The 16,136-nt window shown below is 37.5% G+C and overlaps 1 protein-coding gene, 1 non-coding gene and 1 pseudogene across 3 annotated transcripts in view; 2 read left to right on the top strand and 1 right to left on the bottom strand.

The window, feature by feature from the left end:
* Positions 1-16,136, bottom strand: part of ATRX (ATRX chromatin remodeler) — a 216,863-nt gene that overhangs the window by 162,606 nt on the left and 38,121 nt on the right. For both annotated transcript variants that reach the window (XM_069464119.1, XM_069464120.1), the window contains exon 2: positions 12,478-12,590. In XM_069464119.1, coding sequence (XP_069320220.1) covers positions 12,478-12,590 — 113 coding nt within the window. The remainder of the gene's footprint in view (positions 1-12,477; positions 12,591-16,136) is intronic.
* LOC138379207 (U4 spliceosomal RNA) lies at positions 6,982-7,122 on the top strand. The gene has a single exon (XR_011231993.1). It is a non-coding gene; the product is annotated as a U4 spliceosomal RNA (small nuclear RNA).
* Positions 8,282-8,560, top strand: LOC138378575 (large ribosomal subunit protein eL43-like; annotated as a pseudogene).

Raw genomic sequence — 16,136 nt, 5'->3', positions numbered from 1 at the left:
GCAACCTCGAATTCCTGGAGTCAAGCAATCCTCCTGCCTCAGCCTCCCGAGTATCTGGAACTACAGGCATGCACCACCATGCCTGGCAAATTTTTCTATTTTTAGTAGAGATGGGGGTCTCACTCTTGCTCAAGCTGGTCTCAAACTCCTGAACTCAAGCAATCCTCCCACTTCAGCCTCCCAGAGTGCTAGGATTACAGGTGTGAGCCACCATGCCTGGCCTTATTTTATATTGGTATAAAATCTTTATAAGCAGCTTTTTTCATAATTGCCAAAACCTGGAAGCAGCCAAGATGTCCTTCAGAAGGTGAATGGATAAACTATAGTACATCCAGACAACGGAATATTATTCAGTGCTAAAAAGAAATGAGCTATCAAGCCATAAAGAAACATGCAGAAAACTTAAATGCACATGACTAAGTGAAAGAAGCCAATCTGGAAAGACTACATATGATTCCAACTATACGACATCCTGGGAAAGGCAAAACTACGGAGAGAGTAAAAAGATCAGAGGTTGCCGGTGGTCATGGGGAGGAAGAGATGAATAAACAGGCGCAGCACAGAGAATTTTTAGGTCAGTGAAACTATTCTGTATGATATAACAATAGTCAATGCAGGTCATTATATATTTGTCAAAACCCCCTAGAATGTATAACACAAAAGGTGAACCTTAACAGTATGGATTTGGGGTGATAATGATATGTTAATATAGGTTCACCAATTGTAACAAAAGTACCACCCTGTTACGGAATGTTGATATGTGCAAGACTGTGCATGTGTGGAGGCAGGGGCATATGGGAATTTCACTGTACTTTCCCCTTTATTTAAAACAGCGCTAAAAAAATAGCTCTAACAGCTGTCTATTTTTTTAAATAAATTAAGGAAAAAAGAAACTTCTTCAAAAATCTACGAAAAACCCACAGGTAATATCATACTTAATGTTAAAAAGCTAAATGCCTTCCCCCTTAAGATCAGGAACAAGACAAGGAAATCTGCTTTTGCCACTTCTATTAAACTTTGCACTAGAGATTCTTGTTAGAGTAAATATATAAGAAAAAGAAACAAAAGGCATCAAGATTGACAAAGAAGATGTAAAACTATCCCTATTAGAATATGACATTATCTTGCACACAAAATATCCTGAGGAATCCATTTTAAAAACTATTAAAATTAATAGAGTTCAGGAAGATTGAAGGGTACAAGAATATGTAAAAACCAATTGTATGTCTACATCCTTGCAACTTATGATCTGAAAATGAAATTAAGAAAAAATTCCACCTATTAATACAATATAGAATTAAAAGGAATAAAATACTTAGAAATAAATTTAACAAAAAGAAATACAAAAGTTACAGTCTGAAAACTATAACACATTGTTGAAAAAATTAAAGAAGATCGGCCAGGCATGGTGGCTCATGCCTGTAATCCTAGCATTCTGGGAGGCTGAGGCGGGAGGATTGCTCGAGGTCAGGAGTTCGAGACCAGCCTGAGCAAGAGCAAGACCCCGTCTCTACTAAAAAATAGAAGAAATTAGCTGGACAACTAAAAATATATATACAAAAAATTAGCCAGGCATGGTGGCGCATGCCTGTAGTCCCAGCTACTCAGGAAACTGAGCCAAGAGGATTGCTTGAGCCCAGGAGTTTGAGGTTGCTGTGAGCTAAGCTGACGCCACAGCACTCACGTATGGGCAACAGAGCGAGACTTTGTCTCAAAAAAAAAAAAAAAAGATCTAAATCAATGGAAAAACACCTCATGTTCATAAATCGGAAGACAACACTCTTATGATGCAATATTCCTCAAACTAATCTATAGACACCATGTATGAATCCTAGCTGACTTCTTTGTAGAAACTGGCAAGCTCATTCTAAACTTCATGTGGAATTCAAAGGGACTAAGAATAGGCAAATAATCTTGAAAAAGAAAAATAAGGAAGACTCATACATCCTGATTTTGCCAGGACTCCATGTTCTTGATTACCACTGTTTTTCAGTTTGCAAACAATGACAATCAAGACTATTGTCTGGAAGTTTGAAAACAATGACAATCAAGACTATTGTCTGGAAGTTTGAAAACAATGACAATCAAGACTGTGGAGTACTGGCAAAAGGACAGACATAAAGATCAATTGGATAGAATCAAGAGTCCAGAAATAAATTCATATATCTGATTTTTTGACAAGAGTACCAAGGCCATTCAATGGAGAAAGAATAGTCTTTCAAAAAAAATAAAAAAGAATAGTATTTCATCAAATGGTGCTGGCACAACTGGATAGACACCTACAAAATAATGAAGTTGAACCCCTACCTCACAACATATACAAAAAATTAACTCAAAATAAATCAAAGACCTAAATGTAAGAACTAAACTAAATCTATAAAACTCTTAGAAGAAAACATAGGAGTAAATCTTCATGATCTTGGATTTGGTAATGGATTCTTAGATATGACACCAAAGCACAAGCAACAAAAGGAAAAGTAGATAAATTGGACTTCATCAAAATTAAAAACTTTTGTGCTTCAATTAAAGACAAACAATGGGGGAAAATATTGCCAAATCACATATCCTACCCAGGTGTCCACTGACACATGAAGGGATAAACAAAATGTGGTATATAAAGGAATGGCATTCTGCCTTAAAAAGGAAGGAAATTTTTATATGTACTATAACATGGATAAACCCTGAAGATATGCTAAGTAATAAGTCAGATGCAAATGGGTAAATATTGTATGATTACACTTAATATGATATTCGTAGAGTAGTCAAATTCATAGAAACAGAATGCAGAATGGTGGTTGTCAAGGCTGGAGAGGGAGCACTGAGGAGTTCCTGTTTAATGGGTAAAAAATTTCGGTTGGAGAAGATGAAAAAGGTTCTGGAGATGGATCGTAATGACAGTTGCCCAACAATTGTACTTAATTCTACAGAACTGTACAGTTAAAATTAGTTAAAATGGGTTAGGCACAGTGGCTCACACCTGTAATCCTAGCACTTTGGGGAGGCCAACGCAGGAGGATCTCTTGAGATCAGGAGTCCAAGACTAGCCTAAGTAACACAGCAAGACTCTGTCTCTACAAAAATTTTTTAAAAAATTAGCTGGGCATAGTGGCATATACCTGTAGTCCCAGCTACTCAGGAGGCTGAGGCGGGAGGATTGCTTGAGCCCAGAAGTTTGAGATTTCAGTGATCTATGATGACACCACTGCACTCTAGCCTGGGCAGCAAAGCAATTCTGTCTCAAAAAAAAAAATCAGTTAAAATGGTATTTTTTTACATTATTTTTAGAGATAGGGTCTTGCTGTGCTGCCCAGGCTGGTCCTAAATTACTGGCCTCAAGTTATCTTCCCACCTCAGGCTCCCGAGTAACTGTGATTACAGGCACAAGCCACCACGCCTGCTTCAAATGGTAATTTTTATGTTATACATATCTTACCAAAATAAAAAATCTAGACTATATAGAGAATTCTTAAAATCAACAATGAAAACACAAATACCCATTTAAAAACTGGGCAAAGAATCTGAATAGACATTTCTCCAAGAAACATATACAACTACCAATAAGCACATGAAACAATGCTCAGCATCATTAGCCTTCAAGCAGTTGAAAACTAAAGTCACAATGAGATACTACTTCATATGCACTAAGATGACTACAATCAAAGAGTCAGATTAACAACTGTTGGCATGGATGCAGAGAAATCAGAACCTTCATATACTCCTGGTGGGAATGTCAAATAGTGCAGCCACTTTGGAAAACAGTTTGACATTTGCTCAAATGACTTAACATAGTTACCATATAAATCCAACAATTCCACTCCTAGGCATATACCCAAGAGAAAGGAAAACATATGGCTACACTTAAAATTGTACACCAATGTTTGTAGCAGCATTATTCGTAACAGCCAAAAGGTGGGAACAAGCCAAATGTCCACAAATGGATCAATGGTAAACAAATGTGGTATATACATATAATAGAATATTACTTGGCCATAAAAAGGAATGGAGTATTAATATATGTTACAATACAGATGGATCTTGAAAACATTATGGTAAGTGAAAGAAATCAGTCACAAAAAAACACATATTATATGAGGCCATTCATATGAAAGCCTAAAATAGGGAAATCTGTAACAACAAGAAAGTAGACTAGTAATTGCTTAGAGCTAGAGGGTGACAGCTAAAAGGTATGGAGTTTCCTTTTGAGGAGATAAAGATGTTCTAAAACTGACTGTGGTGATGATTGCACACATCTGTGAATATATTAAAAACCATTGAATTCTATACTTTAAATGGGCAAACTGTACAGTATGTAAATTATATCTCAATAAAGGTGTTTAAAATTTTAGTATACATTAAAGAAATGCAAATTAAAACCACAGTACATTATCACTAAATATCTATCAAAATGGCTACAATTTTAAAATAGTGTTAACACCAAATTTGGCAAGGACGTGGAGAAAGTGCATCACTCATACAATCCTGTGAGAATATAACATAGTACAGCCACTCTGGAAAACAGTTTAGGAGTTTCTTTAAAAAAACAAACATGCAACTATCACATGACCCACCAACTGCACTCCTGGGCATTTGTTCCAAAGGAATGAAAACTTAAGTTCAAGCACTCTGGGAGGCCGAGGTGGGCGGATCGTTTGAGCTCAGGAGTTCGAGACCAGCCTGAGCAAGAGCGAGACCCCATCTCTACTAAAAAAATAGAAAGAAATTATATGGACAGCTAAAAAAAAATATATATATATATAGAAAAAATTAGCCGGGCATGGTGGTGCATGCCTGTAGTCCCAGCTACTCGGGAGGCTGAGACAGGAGGATCGCTTGAGCTCAGGAGTTTGAGGTTGCTGTGAGCTAGGCTGACGCCACGGCACTCACTCTAGCCTGGGCAACAGAGTGAGACTCTGTCTCAAAAAAAAAAAAAAAAAAAGAAAACTTAAGTTCATACAGAAACCTCTACACGAATGTTCCCCATCAATTTTAATTTTAACAACCCAATTCTGGAATCAGCCCAGATGTGCTTCAAAGGATGAATAGTTAAACAAACAGGGGTACAGGTTGACTATCCCTTATCCAAAATGCTTGGGATGAAAAATCTTTCAGATTTCAGATTTTTTCAGATTTTGGAACATTCGCATTATAACAGTTTGTTTGGATTTTACTGATTCATCATCCCTAATCTGAAAATCCAAAACCTGAAGTGCTCTAATGAACATTTCCTGAGTGTCATGTTGGCACTCAAAAAGTTTCAGATTTTGGATTATTTTGGATTTTGGATCAGGGTTACTCAACCTGTACATCCACACCATGGAATACTACTCTTCAATAAAAAGGAAAGGACTATTGATACATGTAAAACCCCAATCCCAAAAGGTTACTTGCTGCATGACTCCATTTATATAGCATATTTGAAATAACAAAATTTTCAAAATGGAGGATAGATTAGTGGTTGCCAGGTGTTACATACAGGAAAGGGTGAGGGGAGGGAGGTGGATGCGATTATAAAAATGCAAGATGAGAAATCCTGTGGTGATGGAACTGTTTTTTATCTTCACTGTGGAGGTAGATACATGAATGAATCCAGGTAATGAAACTATATAGAACTTAATAAACATACACATACATGTACACAAGTATAAGTAAAACAGAGGAAATCTTAATCAGATTGTTTGATTTTATCCATGTCAATATTCTGGTTATGTTATTCTATTACAGCTTTGTAAAATGTCACCATTGGGGGAAACTGGGCAATATGCACAAGAATTTTCTCTGTATTAGTTGTTACACCTGCAGGTGAATCTACAATTATCTCAACAAAAATTTCAGTTTTAAAAAAACTCCCAGCAAACTAGGAATAGAGGAGAACTTCCTCAACTTGATAAAGAACATTTATTAATACAACAATCCTACACAGCAAACATCATACTTGATTGTGAAAGACTGAATGTTTTCCCACTAAGATTGGTAATACCAAGGGGATGTGTGCTATTAATATCATTATTCTTCAATACGATACTGGAAGATATAGGAAGCCCTAGCCAGCACAATGAGGCAAGAAAAGGAATTAAAAGGCACACAGGTGGAAAGGAAGAAATAAAACTGTCCCTATTTGCAGGCAACATGACTATCTAAATAGAAAATCCCAAGGAATCTACATGAGGGGAAAAAAGGTCTCCTAGAACTAGTAAGTTCAGCAAGTTCACCAGCTACAAGGTCAACATAAAAGGGTCAACTGAATTTCTATATACCTGCAATGAATTTAGTGGAATCTAAATTTTAAAATAATAAAAGTTAAAATAGGCCGGGCGCGGTGGCTCACGCCTGTAATCCTAGCACTCTGGGAGGCCGAGGCGGGTGGATCGCTCGAGGTCAGGAGTTCGAGACCAGCCTGAGCAAGAGTGAGACCCCGTCTCTACTAAAAATAGAAAGAAATTATATGGACAACTAAAATATATATATACAAAAAAATTAGCCGGGCATGGTGGCACATGTCTGTAGTCCCAGCCACTCGGGAGGCTGAGGCAGTAGGATCGCTTAAGCCCAGGAGTTTGAGGTTGCTGTGAGCTAGGCTGACGCCATGGCACTCACTCTAGCCCGGGCAACAGAGTGAGACTCTGTCTCAAAAAAAAAAAAGAAAAAAAAGTTAAAATAGCACTAGCCAGGTGCAGTGGCTCACATCTGTAATCCCAGCACTTTGGGAGGCCAAAGCAGGAGGATTGCTTAAACCCAGGAGTTTGAGAATGGCCCAAGCAATAGTGAGACAGACTCCATCTCAAAAAAAAAAAAAATTAAACTTAGCTGGGCATGGTGGTGCACACCTATAGTCCTAGCTATTTCGGAGGCTAAGGCAGGAGGATTGCTTGAGCCCAGGAATTAGAAGCTGCAGTGAGCTATGATGCCACTGCACTCTAGCCCAGGCAACAGAGGGAGTCTCTGTCTCAAAAAAAAAATAAATAAAAATGAAAATAAATAAATAGCTTTGCACAGTGGCAGTATCGTAGCCAATGAGGTTTATCCAAGGCACAATTATTGCTAATTGAAAACTTTTCCCAATACCCCACCATGAGGACTTGCAATATAGTCGGCACTGGCAATTTTTGACGGTCCCTACAGGGACTGTTTAAAAAACAAAAAAAAAAGAAAGAGAAAAAGAAAATAAATAAATAAGCACCCCCAAACCTGAAATACTATAAAACATGTGCAAGATTAGCATACAGACAACTCCAAAACACTAAGCCAACTCAGATTTTCTGCTGTCTCCTTTTTTCCTGAATATGGGTTAAACATTTCCATTGTTTACATGTGTTTGGTTGATACCTATCCAGTTTTATAGTTGTTTCTTGGGAAAAGGATTTGATGAACAAATTGTTCTATATACTTTTCAATGTTTTCTGTTTTCAGATTGGACAATTTCTATTGGTTCTATTGGTCTATCAAATTCACTGATACTTCTGGCTATCTCAAATGTCCTATTAAATACAATGATTTGTTATGCAGAAAATAAATTTTTCAGTTCTAGAATTTCAAACTTTTTTTAGTTTATATTTCTGCACTGAAATTTCAAATGTTTCTTAGTCTCTATTTCTGCACTGAAATTTCCTATCTGTCAATTCATCATAAACATATTTATTTGCCTTTTTGTACTTGAGCATGGTTATAAGAACTACTTGAAAACTCTGCCTGCTAATTTCAACATGTGAGTTGGTCTCTATTGATCCCTTTCCTTTTGAGCATGGGTCACATTTCCTTTCTTCATCTGTCTAGGATTTCTGATTGGATACTGGACATTGAGAATACATTGAAGACACTAAATTGCTACATTCCTCCAAACAGTTGACACTTTTGTTACAACAAATAGTTAACTTACCTGAAATTAAACTCCAAACTATCCACCCTATAGTAGGAAACAGCTGAAAGCTTTGTTCTGTTCTTTCAGCTCTAACGGGACTACCCGGAATCTCAGCTAATCTTAGGCAATTCAGCCAGAGCATGGGTAGAGATTTTGTTTTGTTTTGTTTTGTTTTGTTTTGTTTTGTTTTCTGCAGAATGTGGGGCTCCCATTCTGTGGCTATCTTCTAGGTGGGATCTCTCCATTTACTTTACAGCCACTGTAGTCCCCCTAAATTTTTTCCTTTATACCACATCCAGTAAGACTGCACATTTTTATTCAATCTTAACTGCCACTGACAGAGCTAACTGGATCTTTCTTTGAGGCAAAAAGGCTTAATAATGGGGAATTCAGCTCTCTCTGGGCTTGGACCTGGTTATTGGTGACATGGTTAAATGCACCAAGAAGGTTGGAACTGTCAGTAAATACAGGACCAGCTATGGGGCCTCCCTCCGAAAAATGGTGAAGAAAATTGAAATCAGCCAGCACACCAAGTACACTTGCTCCTTCTGTGGCAAAATCAGGACAAAGAGACGAGCTGTGGGGATCTGGAACTGTGATTCCTACATGAAAACCATAGCGGGTGGTGCCTGGACCTAGAACACCACTTGTGCTGTCAGAGTAAAGTCCAGCATCAGAAGACTGAAGGAACTGAAAGACCAATAGAAGATCCACCTTTTCAAACATCATTAGCCTATAATGAATGGATTAATTTACATTAAAAAAAGGCAGTGGGGGGGATTCAGCCATTGGGTTTCCTTCTTCTGTTGGTTGACTCCCCTCCAGTTTGTTTGCTTTTTGTCAATATCTAGTTCCTTCAGTATGTTGCCCAGAGTTTATAAGAGGTATTGGTATGTGATATCTGTTAGTCTGCCACTACTAGAAGAACTCCTCAACTAACTGGTGAACACAGGACTCTGACAATATAACTTCATTTTAAAAATGAAAAGAACTTTAAACAAATATTGAACCCTAGTTAAGGTTTCTTCAATGTGGTGGTATGGTTGGCAATTCTGAAACTATGTGGGTACGATGAGGACTGGGCAAATGAATATATAAATTGAGGAGCCAAGTTTCTTTCTGTTGAAGAAAGAAGTTAAAATTCTGTAAAGGGGAAGACTAAATGAAGTCTCTGGTACCAAATTAGAATTGAAAATACCAATATCAGCTCACGAAAATGGAACACATATATTGGCTTTCTCTATGAAACAGCCTGGAAGCAAAGACATGTGGCAATGAGCACATATCATGCACCCTGATCTTGGGTTCTAAATACCATATCCCACTAAAAGGAATCATAACACCTGGGAGAAATAACTGATTTCAGGTTGGGGAAGGGACAGTGGAAAATAAGGCTTGAACTTCTTGTGGAGGCAGAAAGTACAAAAAGTGCTCAAGAAATAATGAGGACTTGTAAAAAGGTCAGCAGGAGCCATCCAGATGAAGCTCCCACTAGCCAAAACTGGTGCAATTTCAACATTAAAATAAATAATGATAGTAAGATAATATTCATGGAAAAATAAAGAGTATATAATAAATAGAGAAGGTAGAACATAAACCTCTCCCTTACAGAATTAGATCAACTAAGAAACATAGAAGAAATGACAGATTATAACCATCACCATCTTGAAGCTATCATAGTTATAAACCATTTAACCAAGACACATAAATGGATGCTGTGATAGCATCTCTAGGAATGGCCCACAAGATTCCACATCCCTAATCCTAATCCCTAGAACCTGTCGATGTGATGAACTATCACTCCCATGACTGTGTTATGTAATATGGCACAAGTGACTTTAAAAATTAGAGATTATTGGGAGGAGGTGAGAGGGAAGGGGACCTAATCAAATCAGAACTCCTTAAAAACAGAAAATTTTCTCCAGCTGATAGTAGAAAGCAGCAGAAGCAACAAGCAAAAGGTATATCAGAAAGATTCAAACCCTAAGAAAGACAATGTGCTGTTGTTGGTTTTGAAGACCGAGTGGGGGCATGTGAGAAGAAACGAGGACAGCTGAAAGGAGCTGAAAGAGAGGATCCTGGCCAATAATGAGTGACAAACAGGCACCTCAGACCTATAATCACAAGGAAGTGAATTCTGCCAACAACTGGAATGAGCTTGGAAATAGATTTTTCCACAGAGCCTTCAGAAAGGAACATGGTCCTATTGACACCTTGACTTTGACCTTGTGATATGCTGAGCAAAGCCCAGCAAAGCCCACTGGCTTCCTGACTTATAGAACTATGGGTTAATAAATTTGAGTTAAGCTGCTAAATTTGTGGTCATCTGCAATAGAAAACACATTAACTTTTTTTTTTTTTTTTTTTTTTGAGACAGAGTCTCACTCTGTTGCCCAGGCTAGAGTGAGTGCCGTGGCGTTAGCCTAGCTCACAGCAACCTCAAACTCCTGGGCTCAAGCGATCCTCCTGTCTCAGCCTCCCGAGTAGCTGGGACTACAGGCATGCACCACCATGCCCGGCTAATTTTTTCTATATATATTTTTAGCTGTCCATATAATTTCTTTCTATTTTTAGTAGAGATGGGGTCTCCCTCTTGCTCAGGCTGGTCTCGAACTCCTGAGCTCAAAGGATCCGCCCACCTCGGCCTCCCAGAGTGCTAGGATTACAGGCGTGAGCCACCGCGCCCGGCCTAAGTTAACTTTTGACAATAAAAAAGAATACCTAAGTAATCTCAAAGTGCTCACAATCAAATTACTTATTAGTTACAAAGGATTAAATCACAACTTTACAGTGCATTAATCTAGCAAAAACAACAAAGTCTCAATTAACATCATCAATTAAAGGGACAAATCATATCACATGCACTGTGATAGGTTCACTGAGAACATAATACCATTTTAGCTAGTATTCCTGCCAAAAAACATATAACTTGAATCTAATTATAACTAAACAACCCATATTGAGGGCCATTCGATAAAGTAACAGACTTGTACATTTCAAAAATGTCATAGTCCCAACAGAGAAGCTGCTTCAGATTTTAAAAAGACTAAAGAGACATGACAACTATATTCAATATATAATCTTGAAATGGATTCTGGATTTAAAGAGGAAAAAATTATCTATGAACAACATTATTGGGGCAATTGATGAAAGAAAAATAAAAACTGTGGATTAGATAACAGTACGTATTTAGTTTTACTCACATATTTACCCTTCCCATTGTTATTCATTACTTCCTGTATTTTGGTGTTGCCATTTCAAATTATTTTCCTTCTGATTTCAGAAAACCTTTGATTTACTCCAATGTAGAGGTATTTCCTCTAGGGTAGGTTTGCTGACATCAAGTGATCACGTTTTATCTGTCCAGATATGTCTTTATTCCACTCCTCATTTTTGAAGGATGTTTTCACTGAATATAGAGTTCTTTGGTGGCAATCACAGTCACATACCACATAAAGACATTTCATTCAATGATGAACCGCATATGTGACAGTGGTCTCATAAGATTATAATACTGTATTTTTACTGAACCTTTTCTATGTTTAGATATGTTTAGATACACAAATACTTATCATTGTGTTCCAATTGCCTACAATATTCAGTACAATAACATACTGTACAGGTTTGTGGCCTAAGAGCAATAGGCTATACCATATAGTCCAGGTGTGTAGTAGGCTACACCATCTAGATTTGAGTAAGTACACTCTGTGATTTTTGCACAATGACAAAATCACCCAATGAGCCCGGTGCAGTGGCTCTCACCTGTAACCCCAGCACTTTGGGAGGCCAAGGTGGGAGGATCACTTGAGCCCAGGAATTCAAGGCTGCAATGAGCTATGCTTGAGCCACTTCACTACAGAATGGAGCAATAGGCTATACCATATACTCTAGGTATGCAGTAGTAGGCTACACCATCTAGGTTTGAGTGAGTACACTCCATGATTTTTGCCCTTTAAAGAAATCATTTCATTGTTATCATTTTCCCATAGGTCCATCACCTCCCAAACCCCACCCTCCTCCCCTGTCAGATCAACAGCCACATCAGACCCTCATAGGAACGTGAACGCCACTGCAAACTGCATATGCAAAGGGTCCAGGTCACCTGCTCCCCATGAGAATCTAACGACTGATGATCTGAGGTGGAGCCAAGGTGGCAACACCCACCACCCCCCCCCCCCGCCCCGTGGAAAAACTGTCTTACATGAAACAGGTCCCTGGTGTCAAAAAGGTTGGGGACCACTGATCAAACAACATCAAAATTTCACTCCTAATACACAAATAACTGCTAAGATAATATATTTCTATACTACTCCTGCTTCTTCTAATACTATCTATTTTTTACAGTCAACATTCATCAGCCATTCTATAAGACATTTCCATTATGCATAAAACCATAATAAGTGCTTCCTTCTCTAAGTTTCTATAACCATACAATCTTACACTTTTACTTACCAAAATTAAAATCTCCTATGTCAGATATTAGCAAAGATACATAACAGAGGCTTTTATAAAGGTTGCTAATCTGTCATTTTCCACAAACTGAAAACCTTTTAATAGCTGTTCCCCCTAAAAATTAAATGGAAAGAAGACTAGAAGATATAGCACATTCTTCTTCAATTTACCTGTGCTTTGATTCGTAGGAAGTCGTGGAGGAGAACTTGTTTCTTCAGATTCTTCTGATGAGTGTGCGAGGAAGTCATGAAGCTTCTGCACCAATGTATTCAACTTGCTTTCACTATTAAAACAAAAATTTAAAGAATTCCCTTAATTAACCTGCCATGTATTTAATTAAATATAAAGCTCTAACAAAAAGAAAACCTATCTATATGGTAAGTCTTCTGAAAATAGGCATATTCAAAGTAAAATGAATTTTATTGTACTGAGGATATAAAAATATGAGTAACACAACCTACCTGGGATAGGTACAACTACCTGGGATCAAAATATCATTTAAGGAAAATGCTGATACTATCCACTAAACACTTCCAAGATACTGAGATCTTTCAATGTGCTCTGACGTGTTTAAACAGAAGTTAAACTTTACTTTGTGTTAAATGATTTAAGATGTATCACAAAATACTACTCTTAACCCAATTTGTAAGAAATAATAAACCCACCTACCACAAAAGAGTTTATAAAGAAAGCAAAAAAAAACTTGGGGGGGGGATAAAAGGCCAAAAGGTATTCATATTTAAATTATACCCATTCTTACTTCACAATCAATAGCTGTTCCTTGTACATATCTTTTTTGTTTTGTTTTGTTTGTTTGTTTGTTTGTTTGAGACAGAGTCTCACTCTGTCGCCCAGGCTATAGTGCCATGGCGTCAGCCCCGCTCACAGCAACCGCAAACTCCTGGGCTCGAGCAATCCTCCTGCCTCAGCCTCCTGGGTAGCTGGGACTACAGGCATGCGCCACCTCATGCCTGACTAATTTTTTCTGCATATATTCTTAATTGTCCAGATAATTTGTTTCTATTTTTAGTAGAGACGGGTTTTGCTCTTGCTCAGGCTGGTCTCAACTCCTGACCTTGAGCGATCCGCCCGCCTCAGCCTCCCAGAGTGCTTCGATTACAGGCGTGAGCCACCGCGCCCGGCCCCTTGGACATACCTTGTCATATTACCACTAAGCACTTTAGTTACTATTTCTTCTCACTTGTGTATACCCTGTACTTGGAAAGTCTTAGAAACCAAAATATATACGTAGATCACATTTTCAAGGAAGATTTAAACTTGCCAACATCCAAAAAAAGGGAGGCCAAGATTTTGTTTTGCGTCATTTAAAAAAATAATTCAGTAATCTATCAAACGTATTTACTGAGCACTTACTCTCTAGAAGGCCTCAGCAGTACTATCTTCTACTTGGCACAGGATAACTGTATAATTGACTGACATAAAGATAAATAAAACATAAAACAGGACTTAGAAGAGCTCAGTCTCCCTGGGAAATATTTATGTAACTAAATTTTATATTATCCTGGGTGGAGCTAGAGCCCATTCTTTGAAGTGAAGTATCACAAGAATGGAAAAACAAGCACCACATGTACTCACCATCAAATTGGTACTAACTGATCAACACTTAGGTGTTCACATAAAAGTAATATTCATCAGGTGCTGGGCCGGTGGGAGGGGAGTGGAGGGGATGAGTAAACTCATAACTAATGGGTGGGGAATGCATTGTATGGGGAATGGGCACACTTGCAGCTGTGGCTTGGGTGATGCAAAGGCAATATATGTAACCAAAATGTTTGTACCCCCATAATATTCTGAAATTTTTTTAAAAAGAAAATAAGTAAATAAATTGGAAAAAAAATAAAAAATAAATTTTATAGCATAAACTTAAGTTATATAATAGGTACATCTATAATTCAAAAGAGTTATAAGGAATTAAAAGTTTAAATGCAGAAAGTAAACATTTGCCCCCCTTTTTTTTTTCTGAGACAGAGTCTCACTCTGTCACCTGGGCTAGAGTGCCACTGCATCAGCATAGCTCGCAGAAACCTCAAACTCCTGGGCTCAAGCAATCCTCTTACCTCAGGCTCCCAAGTAGCGGGGACTACAGGCACTCGCCAAAACCAGCCACAAAGCCTAGCTAATTATTTCTATTTTTAGTAGAGACAGGGTCTTGCTCTTGCTCAGGCTAGTCTCGAACTCCTAATCTCAAGCAATCCTCCTGCCTCGGCCTCCCAGAGTGCTAGGATTACAGGCGTAAGCCACCATGCCCAGCCACCCTATTTTTTCAAAAAGAAAATTTTCTAAACTTAAAAGCAAGAGGTATAATAGATGAATCTGACTCTATCAAAATTTAAAACTTTTGTGTATCAAAGGACACCATCAAGAAAATGAAAAGACGACCTACACAATGGGAGAAAGCTATTTTCAAATCATATATCTCATCAGGGTCTAATAACCAGAATATATAAAGAATTCTTACAATTAAACAATAAAAAGACAACTCAATTTTAAAATGGGCAAAAGACTCAGATATACATTTCTCTAAAGATGATATACAAATGGCCAACGACCACATGAAAAAATGCTCAAGATCATTAGTCCTTAGGGAAATACAAATCAAAACCACAACAAGAAACCATTTTACACTCAATAAGATGAATATGATAATAATAATTTGAAAAACAAAATATAAGTGTTGGGAAGGATATCAAGAAATTGGAACCCATACACATTAATGGAAGAAATGTAAACTGGTATAGACACCATGAAAAAACAGTCTGGTAGTTACTCAAAAAGTCAAACAGAGTTACCAAATGTGACTCAGCAATTCTATTTCTAGTTATATATCCATGAGAAATATATGCCCACACTGCAAAAATATTCATAATAACCCAAAAAGTGGAAAGCATCCAAATGCTCATCAGCTGATGAATGGATAAACAAAATGCAGTATATCCATGGATTATATCCCAGTAAAAAGGAATGAAATATTGATACATGATAAAACATGGATGACCCTTGAAAACATTATGCTACAAGGGTAAGCACAAATTTTATGATTCCATTTACATATATGAAATGTCCAGAATAGGCAAGTCCATAAAGACAGAAAGTAGACTGTGGTTACAAGGGGAATTGGAAGGGGAATTGGAAGATACAAGGTATCTTTACAGGGTGGTAAAAATATTCTAGAATTAGGTAGTGGCAATGGTTTCACAGCATTGTGAATTTACTTAAAAAAAAAAACCCACTGAACTTATACTTTAAAATGGTTAAAATGGTGACTTTTAGGTTATGTGAATTTTATCTCAATAAAAACTGCCCCCCAAAACCAAGACAGAAATTCAAGAAAATACATACCTATTTAACTACATTAAAAAAAAACCAGACTTGTGCACATACCTTCAAAACAAGTTCACAACCAAAATTTAAAAGGAAAACTAGCTTGAAATTTTACATAAAAGGATAAACACTTATTATATTAAAAAACTGCTATGGGAGAACAAACACTTCAACTTCACCATTAATGAAAAAATGCAAATTGAAATACTGTAAATGAGGTTGCAGCTGTGTCACACCTTTCTGGGCCACCCTCATGCAGGCCTAGTATTGAGAACCAAAAACCACTGGCCCCTCTGCATGATTTACCCCTGTTTAGTTAGAAGAACCCAAGATACTTAGGAAAAGAAAAAGAAATGAGATATAACAGACATCCTACAACTGGAGATCTTGTGTGAGTATTTGCTTGTTTTCTTTTAGTGGAGAAGGTTGTTTTATAAAATTTTGAAATAAACTTTGACTCTAGAAGGAAGGTACCAAGAGGGTATGA

The sequence above is a fragment of the Eulemur rufifrons genome, chromosome 30, assembly GCF_041146395.1.
Source record: "Eulemur rufifrons isolate Redbay chromosome 30, OSU_ERuf_1, whole genome shotgun sequence".
NCBI lineage: Eukaryota > Metazoa > Chordata > Mammalia > Primates > Lemuridae > Eulemur > Eulemur rufifrons.
The sequence above is the reverse complement of the archived record's forward strand: the minus strand, read 5'-3'. Positions and strand labels throughout refer to the sequence as shown.